General features: G+C 37.5%; 1 protein-coding gene and 1 pseudogene across 1 annotated transcript; one reads left to right on the top strand and one right to left on the bottom strand.

Annotated features, from left to right (window-relative positions):
• LOC113201524 (antigen WC1.1-like) overlaps positions 1 to 13,563 on the top strand; it is a 212,533-nt pseudogene that overhangs the window by 123,808 nt on the left and 75,162 nt on the right.
• Positions 4,538 to 6,097, bottom strand: LOC144254879 (protein tyrosine phosphatase type IVA 2). The gene has a single exon (XM_077798626.1). The coding sequence runs from the start codon at positions 5,443 to 5,445 to the stop codon at positions 4,942 to 4,944; it is 504 nt and encodes a 167-aa protein (XP_077654752.1). The 5' UTR covers positions 5,446 to 6,097; the 3' UTR covers positions 4,538 to 4,941.

Below are 13,563 nucleotides of genomic sequence, written 5' to 3'. Positions count from 1 at the left end.
TCAGGTAGTAGGTTTACTTCATATTATGACTCAAACTCAAAGAAGAAACACAACTCAGAGGGAGAGATGTATACCAATTCTTTCTAGACTTGACAAATTACTATTCTGGGTAAATTGTACCAATTTAAGCCTCTTCAGTAATGCTGAAGCCTTCATAGGTTTTCCTCATGATTTAAGACTACTCTGAATGTATAATTGATGATTGTACATTTTTAATGAAACCAACCTCAACATTCAGACCTCTGGGAGTTTGTGACTGTTGATTGGTCAAACTGAGTGAATAGGTTCAACAGAGCTCCTTACCTTTTGTTTTTCTCTTGGGGGGGGTGATTGATTAATTGATTGTTACTGGAGATGAAACTAAAGCAGAGCCACATCCCAAGCCCCCCCCTTTTTTTCTACATTTGATTTAGAGACAGGATCTCTCACTGAGTTGCTTAGCATTTGGCTGTTGCTAGAGGGTGGCTTTGAACTCACAATTGTCCTGCCTCAGCCTCCTGAGAGGGATTGCAGACATGTGCCAGAGCACCTGTTTCACCTTACTTTAATTTGAGAATAGAGTTTTGTATAAGCAAAACAGATGCATAAAAGGGTAAACAATAAAATGTTTATTTATTTATTTTTATTTATTTATTTACCTCAACCACCTGGTAATGCAGATGAGTAAGGAAAATCATTTTTTATCTCCAAATCCCTTTATACCATTGATAGTTTACCAAAATATATATATATATATATATATATATATATATATATATATATATATACCAAAAGTATTAATGAGGATTTCTAAACCACTATGATATAAAAATGCCTACTTAGCTAAAGAACTATGTAGAAGATAGTAATACATACCTCTGGAATCAGAAGATCTGGGTTTGCAGAAAAATGTATACACCTGAACACCTGAACTTGAATCATGCTTTGACTGTTCTATTTATATTTCATTAAATAAACAGAGTAATTTAACCCCTGAGAATAACAAGTGGTGATCATCTCTATGTAGATGTTAGATTATTCTAATTTCTAAATCAAGTCATTTTGAAAAAAATGTTTTGAGTTTTCTGGATGTATGTCATTTCATTATAAATGCCTAGAAATCAATAAATAATTAATATAGCTTAAAAGATAAATAAAAATATTGTTGAGTTTGCAACAACACTGCCCTCTGAACTTCTTAGGATCTCTGTTCAGCACAATGACAGATAACCAGTTGATGGTCTGAGTACATGCTCTTTATGAATTTTACTTTTCACCCTCTCTGGCTTATAGATGGATTTGTTCTCTCTGATATGTGAATAGTAGAGAAGCAAAGGTGAAACCTACATTGGGTAATCTATTTTTTGTATCTGAAATGCTTCTAATTTTCATTAGTGGAATTTATACAAAAGTTCTTTGTGAAGGTATTATATTGGAATAGAAAGTTTTTCTTAATCCAGTGCTGAAGAAAATGTGCCACATAACATTTCAACCTGAGAACACTGCAATTAGATATTCCATTGAATTGTCTCAGAAGTCTCAGAACTCAAAAGTAATGTTATTCTACCTCAAATGAGGCATTCTATATTGAGAGCTAGAAATATACCATATACAATTAAACGAAAAAAAATACTGCTTCTGAAGACAAGTTTGTGTATCTAATTGAGCCAGAACTTTAATCAAGCATGCACAACTTATGATGGTGGTGGTGGTTGTGTTAATCCCCAGTGTAGAGATGTCCTGAATGGAAACCAGAATCCACAGAGAAAAAGACCTGGCTGCATCCACAGGCAGAGCCTGCAGTGATGGTTTCTGTTCTGGAGGCTGATCTTTATTTTTTATGTCACTAGACACCAATATTGATAGCTGATTTTTATGATGCACAGCAGGTCTCATACCCTGTAAAACATAACATCTGAAAGTATAATGATTTCAATTTGAAATTTTGTATTTTCATTGTGACTTTCCAAGTAAGGTACCATGTCATCACACCCCTGTAAAAATGATATAAATTAAAAAGTGCTTTTAATTACAAGGTCACAAACCCATACTTGATTTTAATACATCAGTTCGAGAGAAATGAGAATATTCTAATTATAATGCTTTAAGTAAAATTTTTAATAAAGTAGATTAATACTTTTGATGTTAATTCCATTTTGAAGACATACTTTGGAAAAATAATCACTAATCATATTATTCTCTTCAACAAGAATTCTCTGCTGAACTTCTTCATGATATAAACTTACTTTCTTTTCCATACCTGTGGCCCGAAGCCTGCCCAAAGGTCTGAACCCATACTTAAAATCTCTTCCTGATGAGCTTCGATAGATATCTAATGGCTTATTCCAACTCCACTTATTAGTAAAAAAATAATCCCTCAAATAAAATAAAACAAAAAGTTTAAAAAGTGCTCAAATCTTTTGATAACTTCGTGTGTGTGTGTGTGTGTGTGTGTGTGTGTATGTGTGTGTACTTCTGATCCTACTTCTAAATTCTCTTGCTGTCTTAGGAAGTATGATGTAAAAAACCTGATTATTTTAGTCAAAATAACATGGTTTCATCTCAGTCTCACACTATTTAGTGGACTCTTCCCTCATCTCTGAATGGAAAATAAATATAAATTGTCAATTTTTGATACATATCAATATTTTTTTTTTAACGTGTAAAATATGTTTTATTGTTCTTTAAAAGGGTTCAGGGTTTGGTTTTAAATCAGGCTGCATACCCTTCATCAGTCTGACATCTCTCTCACCATGTCAAACTGGCTTCAGCTAGCAATACTTCATTAAATCCAAAGGAAAAAAATGTTTTGATGGGAAAAAAATCCAGTTCTGAGAACAATTAACATTAGTCTGTAATTTAAAATAAAATGAGGGCTGTTTCACTTTGTTTTATATACCCTTCTTCTCACTTAGAACCAGGAATGTAGTTCTCCTAACTCGGGCAGGCACTGGTACTGATGGAGGCTACATGCATGTGAATGCACACACCTATACTCCCCCCGCCCCAAACAACATTCAGAGCATGTCAAATGGAAAAGGTTTCTGATGGCATTGATTCAAAGAGTTGAAAGTATATCTGAACTTAGAGGCTATATTTTGATTTGATCTCGAGTCTGCGTTAAAGGAATCTATTGTCATGTTCAGAAATAAAAAAGAATTTTGGATAGTACCATCATTTTTTTACTTGAAAATTCTAGAAACAATGTCAAAAAGCACTATTTTGCTTTGTTTGCTGGGATGAGGGAAAGGAGAATCTACAGATTTGTATTTAGTTAAAAATCGAAAACAACTCCGGCAATAGGAAATAAGCAGTTCACATAGCCGGCCAACGTCTGAGGTATCATCAGTGAGAGACGAGGTCCTGTGCCATTCCTACTGGCCTAGCTGACACTAACAAAATGGAAAGCTTATGGCTCTGCACAGCAAACTCCAGCAAGACAAGATGACTCTAAGCCTGTATTCAGAGCCTTAGAAGCAGGGCACTATTATTTAATATTTAGGTGAAAAGAGTGCAAGAACCCCTGATGGTGCCCTTCTACTTGCTTTGTCAATACAGCCTGGTCATAACTGCCTTCTGCAAATGAGGAGAAAAACAGCTTTTCTTTCTAAATCAGCACATTGAACCCAGCAGAGATTTGCAAAAATGCTACTATACCACTTCATAAGCAACACAGTCCCTTTGCTTCTCATTGGGTTGCCTGGTATCTTCTACCCTGTTTATAGCATTGCTGGTTCAGAACCAGTGACTTTTTTTTTATCTCAAAAAGAACCTAGAAAGAAAATAACAAGGCAATCAGTGGTTCAACTGAACTATACATATAGGGAATAGTTTGAAAAATGATCACCACAGGCATTTATCAAGACCTAAATATTATGAATTTGCTGTTGCTCCTCTGACCATTTCCAAAAATTCAGAGTACAATTAAGTCCTGAAGTAAAAGTTTTAAGCTACCAGTATTCCCTGACATCATTAGACAGAAAATCAGAATAGTGCTATGGTTCACAATTCTACTGTTTGAAGAGTGTGCTAATTCTTGGCCTGAACATATTTTTAGTAATGAACTAGAGCTGTCCTCTTCAGAAAACAAATTTCTGGGATACTCACTTAGCATCATTGGTTGGTAAAGAGAAGAATTCTACTCTCAGCTAAGTTCTTTGAGAATAAAGATTCCTCTTCAAATGCTATTTCCCCACTAATTTATCAAAACAAAAGTTTCTTGGCTACTTTGCCTAATGTTAGATCAAGGCTTTGAGGAAAAGAAACTAAGATGAACACTCCATCATCAGTAAAGACTAAAACCACCTGCATGCCTTTTTTTTTTTTTTGGTGTTTTTTAACATTTTTTTTGTTGTTGTTTGTTTTTCCTCTAAAAGTGCCCAGATGGGCTTAAGGCTGCCAGACTGCACGCAAACCTACAGCAATAAGGGCTTCTCCTAGTCCATCTACAATGTGTATCAGGGGAAAGGAGGGGACAAGAGAAAACAAAGAAGAGGGGGAAAATGCACCTCTTTCCTCCTCCCAAATATCCCACCACAGGGAAATCTATGTGCCAAGCATAATGAAAGATGTGCTCCCCAAACAGGTGGTTCTGCACAGGCTAATATTCTGCTGGTTTTCCTTAAGAGACCTATTCTGAAAAAGTTAAAAAAGACAGGAGATATTAAAATAATTCGATCCTGGCAGAAATTAAAACTCCAAAACCAGGAGAAAATCATCCTTCACTGAATTAATCCCTTTTTTCTTTCTTTTTTTTTCTTTTTTCTTTTCTTAAACATTTTATTCACGTTATAGAGGGATTTCTTATTTGTTTACTTTTTCCTAATTGTTAAGAAGAGTGGTTGAGGAGTACTGAATCCAACACTATTTCGATGACACAGGTAAATTCCAGATTCACATTTCCAGGTACCAAGAGTTCCCTCTAAATGCCACAATCACATAAGCCTTCGTTTGTATTTCTTTCTACTGAATACAGCAATGCCCATTGGTATCTCTGAAGCGTAATCGCATCTTAGGTCGATATTTCTCCAAGTAAAGCAGCTGTTTGGAATTGAATGCTCCCCTTCTTTTTTGTCTTATAAACTGAACTGCATCTTCATACTTCATTCCACATTCAATCAAAGCAAGTGCAACCAGCACAGGTGCCCTTCCCAATCCCGCAACACAATGCACTGCAACACAGCAACCTGGCTCTTCACGGAATTTGGTTTTTAACAAGTTCAGCCAATCATCTACTATCTGATTAGGGGGTGGAGCTCCATCATCAAATGGCCAATCTAGAACGTAGATTCCTTCTTTTTCAACTGGAGCTTTATCATATGTAGCATCACAAACTCGAACCAAAGTTGTCACTCCATACTTCTTAAGTTCCTCTGTGAACTTGTTGAGAGTTGCATTGGTAGGGTTGTGAGTTATCAGAAAACGCATGTTCTCATAGGAGATCTCCACAGGGGCTGGACGGTTCATTATGGCAAATAAAAAGTGTGAGCGTGCGTGTGTGTGAGTATGATGGGGAAAATTGGGGAAAAAAAATCAATAAATCTTGAAATGTTTCACAGCAGAAAACATTAAAAAAGACCACTAAAATGCCTATTAACAATCTGTATTCTCTATTCAACTTGTTTATTCTTTATGAAGCTTTTCTCTTCAAGATAAGCAGAAGTATTTAGAATCCACACCAATCCAAATTCAACTTGGGCCTCAATGTCTGCAGATGGATTCCTTCAGAGTCCAAAAAAATCCAACTACATACAAAACATAAGCAGCCTTTACTACATTTAGGCACTAGTGAGACACATTAAAAGTGTAGGTCGTTTTTCCACTTTTGTTTACTTGATGCTTAATTTACTGGAGTCATTAAAAGAAATATACTTGCAATAAAAAAAAAAGTCAACTATTTCTGAGGCCAGTCTCGGTGTCCAGAGTCTTCAAGGCAATGTTAATTATGGCACATAGAACCCCCAAGCTCACTTGTCAGCGAAAACGCTGTGCTGAGCCTGGCAGAAGTCTGCCCTCACGCTCAGAATCGCCATAAATGTGCAACGTATATTCCAACGAAAAACGCTGGCGAGCTGGGGACTGGGCATTGAAGTCCGGCGGCGGCGGGAGCGAGGAGGCGCCTCTCTCCTCAGTCATCTCGGTGGCGGCGGCGGCGGCGGTAGCGGTGGCGGTGGCGGCGACGACTCCCCCCCAGCCTCGGCGCGCGACACCCGGCCCGGCCGGCGGCGGCGGCGGCGCGTGTCCACGAGTCCGTCTTGCTGCTGCTGCTGCGGCCGCCGCTGCGTCTCCTGCTGCCGCCGCTGCCGCCGCTGCCCTGTGGTGTTGCCTCCAGCCGTGCCCGACCGCCGCTGCTGCTCTAGCCGCTCCCGGACGGACGACGGTTACAGCCCGGCCGATAGCGCCGCCGCCACCACCGCTGCCAATATTTTTTTAATTCATTAACAAATGTTAAGTTAGTTGGAATGGCTATAGTGAAGAAAAAGTTTTTGAGGATAAAATTGTGAAAATTAAGCCCAGTTATTTTCTACTGGGGTTCAAATTCAGTGGATTGATGTAGGTGCTATGAAAAAGGAAGTAGACTGATAGAGACAGATATACAGACAAACAGGTATCTTTTTAATATTAAGGATAGTATGTTCATATAGAAAAAAAGCAGAAATGCATACATTGCGTACACAAACACACACACAATTATATAAATATACATTCATTTCTTAAATCAATCTTTCAGAATTGACCTTTTAAATTCCTCCTTCTAAACCTTGACGCAAAAATCCTCAATAAAATTCTGGCGAATCGGATTCAAATACATATCAAAAAAATTATACATCATGATCAAGTAGGATTCATCCCTGGGATGCAAGGCTGGTTTAATATACGGAAATCAATAAATGTTATTCACCACATCAATAGACTTAAAAATAAGAACCATATGATCATCTCAATAGATGCAGAAAAAGCATTCGACAAAGTACAGCATCCCTTTATGTTCAAAACGCTAGAAAAATTAGGGATAACAGGATCATACCTCAACATTGTAAAAGCAATCTATGATAAGCCACAGGCCAGCATCATTCTGAATGGAGAAAAATTGAAGGCATTCCCTCTAAGATCTGGTACAAGACAGGGATGCCCTCTCTCACCACTTCTGTTCAACATAGTCCTCGAAACACTGGCCAGAGCAATTAGACAGACAAAAGAAATTAAAGGCATAAAAATAGGAAAAGCAGAACTTAAATTATCACTATTTGCAGATGATATGATTCTATACCTAGCAGACCCAAAAGGGTCTACAAAGAAGCTATTAGAACTAATAAATGAATTCAGCAAAGTGGTAGGATATAAGATCAACACGCATAAATCAAAGGCATTCCTGTATATCAGCGACAAATCCTCTGAAACAGAAATGAGGACAACTACTCCATTCACAATATCCCCCCAAAAAATAAAATACTTGGGAATCAACCTAATAAAAGAGGTGAAAGATTTATACAAGGAAAATTACAGAACCCTAAAGAAAGATATAGAAGAAGACCTTAGAAGATGGAAAAATATACCCTGCTCATGGATAGGCAGAACCAACATCATCAAGATGGTGATATTACCAAAAGTTCTCTATAAGTTTAATGCAATGCCAATCAAAATCCCAACAGCATTTCTTGTAGAAATAGATAAAAGAATCATGAAATTCATATGGAATAATAAAAGACCCAGAATAGCAAAAACAATACTAAGCAGGAAGTGTGAATCAGGCGGTATAGCGATACCAGACTTCAAGCTATACTACAGAGCAATAGTAACAAAAACAGCATGGTACTGGTACCAAAACAGGCGGGTGGACCAATGGTACAGAATAGAGGACACAGTAACTAATCCACAAAACTACAACTATCTTATTTTTGATAAAGGGGCTAAAAGCATGCAATGGAGGAAGGATAGCATCTTCAACAAATGGTGCTGGGAAAACTGGAAATCCATTTGCATCAAAATGAAGCTGAATCCCTATCTCTCGCCATGCACAAAAGTTAACTCAAAATGGATCAAGGAGCTTGATATTAAACCAGAGACACAGCATCTGATAGAAGAAAAAGTAGGGTATGACCTACATACTGTGGGATCGGGCTCCAAATTCCTCAATAGGACACCCATAGCGCAAAAGTTAACAACTAGAATCAACAAATGGGACTTACTCAAACTAAAAAGTTTTTTTTCTCAGCAAAAGAAACAATAAGAGAGATAAACAGGGAGCCTACATCCTGGGAACAAATCTTTACTCCACACACTTCAGATAGAGCCCTAATAACCAGAATATACAAAGAACTCAAAAAATTAGACAATAAGATAACAAATAACCCAATCAATAAATGGGCCAAGGATCTGAACAGACACTTCTCAGAGGAGGACATACAATCAATCAATAAGTACATGAAAAAATGCTCACCATCGCTAGCAGTCAGAGAAATGCAAATCAAAACTACCCTAAGATACCATCTCACCCCAGTAAGATTGGCAGCCATTAGAAAGTCAAACAACAATAAGTGCTGGAGAGGATGCGGGGAAAAGGGCACTCTTGTTCATTGCTGGTGGGACTGCAAATTGGTGCAGCCAATTTGGAAAGCAGTATGGAGATTTCTTGGAAAGCTGGGAATGGAACCACCATTTGACCCAGCTATTCCCCTTCTCGGTCTATTCCCCAAAGACCTAATAAGAGCATGCTACAGGGACACTGCTACATCGATGTTCATAGCAGCACAATTCACAATAGCAAGATTGTGGAATCAGCCTAGATGCCCTTCAATAGATGAATGGATAAAAAAAATGTGGCATTTATACACAATGGAGTATTACTCTGCATTAAGAAATGACAAAATCATAGAATTTGGAGGGAAATGGATGGCATTAGAGCAGATTATGCTAAGTGAAGCTAGTCAATCTTTAAAAAATAAATACCAAATGACCCCTTTGATATAAGGGGAGTAAACAAGGACAGGGTAGGGACGAAAGTTTGAGAAGAAGATTTACATTAAACAGGGATGAGAGGTGGGAGGGAAAGGGAGTGAGAAGGGAAACCGCATGGAAATGGAAGGCGATCCTCAGGGTTATACAAAATGACATATAAGAGGAAAGGAGGGGTAAGACAAGATAATACAAATCGAAGAAATGATTTACAGTAGAAGGGGTAGAGAGAGAAAAGGGGAGGGGAGGGGAGGGGAGGGGGGATAGTAGAGAATAGGACAGACAGCAGAATGCATCAGACACTAGAAAGGCAATTTGTCAATCAATGGAAGGGTAACTGATGTGATACAGCAATCTGTATACGGGGTAAAAGTGGGAGTTCATAACCCACTTGAATCAAACTGTGAAATATGATGTATTAAGAACTATGTAATGTTTTGAACGACCAACAATAAAAAAAAAAGAAAAAAAAATAAATTCCTCCTTCTACATTTGTCTTCACATACTTGCTCTGGAAATTCCCATTCTGATACCAACAGTTAAATATGTCCCCTACATGCTGGGAAAAGAAAAACTCTCAAGCATTGCCACTAACATGTAGCTCTGAATTTCAAGCCAAGATACTAATTTTGTTAGTTAATTTCTTCCATAGGATTTGTGCGTTTGGAAGGAGAAGCTGGACATTGCTCTGGGCGAGTGGAAGTGAATTCTGGAGGAGAGTGGATTCCACTATCTGATGGGAATTTCTCCTTCTCAATGGCCCAGATCATTTGTGAAGAGCTGGGGTGTGGCAAGGCTGCATCTGTCCTAGGGAACCTCCCATTCAGAAAGCCTGATGAACTGGTCTGGGCTGAAGAGTTCCAATGTGAGGGGCAGGAGCCTGAGCTCTGGTTCTGCCCCAGAGTGCCCTGTCCTAGAGGAGGCTGCCCACACAGAGGGGCTGTGCAAGTTGTCTGCTCAGGTGAGACTCAGAGCTGGACGTTAACTGCCATATATACTCTGTGGGGGTAAGAAAAACATGGGATGTTGCTAAAACCCTGTCTTCTACCAGGATATACAGATGTTCGGCTCATGAAAAATGGCAGCTCTCAGTGTGAGGGTCAAGTGGAGATGAAGACCTCTGGAGGCTGGAGAACACTCTGTGCCTCCCACTGGAATATGGCCAGTGCCAATGTTGTTTGCCGTCAGCTGGGCTGTGGAGTCGCCATCTCCATCCCAAAAGGAGAGTACTTTGTGGAAGGAGGAGATGAGATCTGGAGACAACGATTCCACTGCTCAGGGTCTGAATCCTTCCTGTGGAATTGTCCTGTGTCTGCCCTGAGTGTTCCTGCCTGTGCCCATGGAAACACAGCCTCTGTGGTCTGCTCAGGTAAGAGAGGTCAGGACTGGCTGGTACTTGAGTGGCATGGCTCTAAGAGCAGACAGCATGGAGAGCTGAGTTAAAAAATGAGACATTCTGTGGTGAACTATGATTCTTCTCAATGATCATTTCTCTTTTAGGTCCTGTCAAGAGGTTTTAAGAGGTATAGTTGTAAGTAAGCATTATTATTTATTGCAATTCATAGACAACACTGTATAACAATGAATAAAAAGTCTGCAAAGTTTCTCACCCTGGACCATCAGAGAACATAAGCAGCTCACAGAAGTCACCTGCATATATCTCCAGTCACTGTTCCCTCCTGTCCTCTGAAGATGAGCACTCTGACTTCAGCTGCCAAAGAAAATTTTTGTCAGATTTGACCATTATGTAAAATCATAATCTATCTTCTCTTGTTGTATCTACTTTGACTCTACCTTTTGCTTAGAATTTACCCATTTTGCTATTTGTAGCAGAGCTTCCTTTATTTTTATTGCTGTTGAGTTTTCTGCTGAATGACCAAATGAACATGTATGGATACATTCAAGTGATATTGAGATCTGATGCTTGTTGACTTCCCAAATAATGATCCTACATATTTTCATGGTAGTAGCTTCTGGTGTAGGTATGTATGTATTTGTATCAGATTTTTAACCCTTGCCCTTTTACTTTCACTCTCTTAATGTTGTAATCTTTCAGGTGTCAAATGTAGTTCTTAATGAAGCACAGTTTGTCAACATTCTTTGTACCCTAAATAGAAACTTTCTACCATAACAGCATAAACATATTCTCCCAGGGTATGTTATACATGTTCCTTTTCTTTTGAATATAATTGTACAATCTTTCTGCGGTTGATATTATAAGGGTGTGTATGATGTGAGGAAAACTTACACATTATTGTTTTGGCAGTGAATTGTCTCAGCATCATTACTGAAGAGACTTTTCCCAACCATAGGGTCATCTTTGAAATAAACAGGGTGCAGATTTTCTTACTCATTCTGTACTCTGTTACATTCAATTCTGTTGTTTATCCTTACAGCAGGTCTTATGTCTTTAATTATTATGTCTTTATAGCATGTCTCAGTAAGTTTCCTTTAAAGATTACTTCAGAGTAAATCCTCTAATTGTGTGGTTTTTCTTGCCTAATACATTAGTTATGCTTGGTCATATGCATTTCACATATATTTTAGAAGCCACTTTATATTTTTACTACAAATAAAAGGATGATGTTATTTAGGTTGACTTTGGATTTGGACTACACATGAATCTGGGGATAATTGACTTACAAAGGATATCTCTAATTTCTCTCAGAGATCATACATATTCTTTATGATGTTTAGTCCTAGGTGTTTTTGTGTTTGATGCTATTAATGTTTATTTTGTTGAAATTTTATAGGAATGACTTTAAATTGTTTTCAACTTTATTTTTTATATGTGTGTGGGAGGGTGTTTGGTGTTTCTTTTTTTGATTTAATTTTATTTATTAATGTTAAATTGATAATTCTGAAAAAGTTTCAAGGATAGTATAAAATTGCTAGATAATTCTAAACCAGATTTCCAAATGCCACTATTGTATTATGTTACCTGCTTCTGATCCATTTATGCCTAAATTTATCAAATCTTTCTTTATGAGTAGTTAAGAATAGGTGGGTAATGTAATGTGTACCATTACTCCTAAAGTATTTTCAAGAATTTCATATGTAAACACAGTGCTGGCTGTTGCAAATTCCATAAATCCACTTGATGTAGCATGATTATGTAGTGAATTAGCCTTGTTCATATTTTTACTAATTTTACTAAGTATGTTATTCACAGTAAAAAAATGTATGGTAATGTGCTGCATTCAGTTCTCATGTTTATTTATGTTTCTTACTATGAAACACTTTTAATTGTTCTTTGTATCCCATTGTAATGAATTTTTTGAAGAATAGAAGCCAATAATTTTATGAAAAGTTCTCATTTTGAGCTATGGCAATAAGCAAAATAAGTAATAAGAAAACTTATAAATTGATGTTTGAGTCTCTTCTACATAAATGAAAATTGGCTTTGACTTTTTTCCAAAATAGAAATTTAAATTATATATGTTAGAGAAATTAATCACAAAACACACATCTTTCTTAACTTCATGCACAAGAATTTCTATACCAAATTGGACAAATCTAGTGCTACAAATATTACCTACACCCTGTGGCAATCTCCTCTCTATTTTCTGATGGACTCCTTTGGCTTGCACATATGAGAGAGGAAATGGGTTCTTGTCTTTCTGTTTCTGGCTTATTTAAGACACCATGTCTTCCAGTTCCATCCATTTTGATGCAAATGACAGGATTTTGTTCTTCTTTATGGCTATACATATAGCACTTATACTTTATGAATGTGTCTTTCAGTGAGCAGCTGGGGTGATTCCATACCATAGCTATTCTAAATTGTGCCACAACAAACATGGGAATGTAGGATTACTGAGTTTCATAGTCAGTGTAATCTTGGCAGCTATTGCTGCTTAATAAATTTTCTCCCCGAGATATCAATTCAAGTAAATACATTATATTTTTCTCATGATTTTAAGACTCATGAATTTGGCAAAGGCTCTTGACAGTTGCTTCTTGGGGTCTCTCATGAGGTTGTGCTTGTATATCTTTTGGAACTGAGGTCTTTTGAAGGCTTGGCCAAGATGGGAATCCAGGATATTTTATTCACATGGCTGGTATCTTCATGTTCACTTAGGCTGCAGACAGAATCACATAAAAATATTCTCTCCCACATGATAGTCTACAGAATAGATTTCCCACAAAGCAAACATCCTACTAAGTCAAGAGGAGGAGGCATGACTTTCTTAGCCAGATTCCTAACTCAAGCCTTGCTGGCTTCACTACATTCTGTTGCTTATAGAGAACTAACTCACCACTGTCAGCCCAGATTGGAGGGAAGGTGTAATGGACTGCACAAGTCAATGGATAGAGTATCACAGAATTTATGAATATTATTAAACACTACAGGTGTATTGAATATTCCACTTTATGTATTTTCTAATTTCTAACTTGCATTATCAAACCAAAGTTCAAATATTTTCTCTGAATTGTGGAAACAATAAGGGGTTTGTTAGGTGGCAGTGAGGGGAAGAAAATAGAAATATAGTAGACAATGAGAGATAGAGGGAAGAGGAGGAATAGGAAAAGGAAAGACAGTGGAATGAATCTGAATGAAAACATCACAGTGAATCCCACCATATGTACATCAATAAGAATGTAACTGCAATAAGGTATATTCCATGC

The sequence above is a fragment of the Urocitellus parryii genome, chromosome 5 (assembly GCF_045843805.1).
Source record: "Urocitellus parryii isolate mUroPar1 chromosome 5, mUroPar1.hap1, whole genome shotgun sequence".
In the NCBI taxonomy this organism is placed as follows: Eukaryota; Metazoa; Chordata; class Mammalia; order Rodentia; family Sciuridae; genus Urocitellus; species Urocitellus parryii.
This window is presented reverse-complemented; position numbering and strand designations above follow the sequence as displayed.

Coding starts and splice junctions, on each gene's coding strand:
- LOC144254879 (XM_077798626.1), bottom strand. CDS start 5,445: ATGAACCGTCCAGCCCCTGTGGAGATCTCCTATGAGAACATGCGTTTT.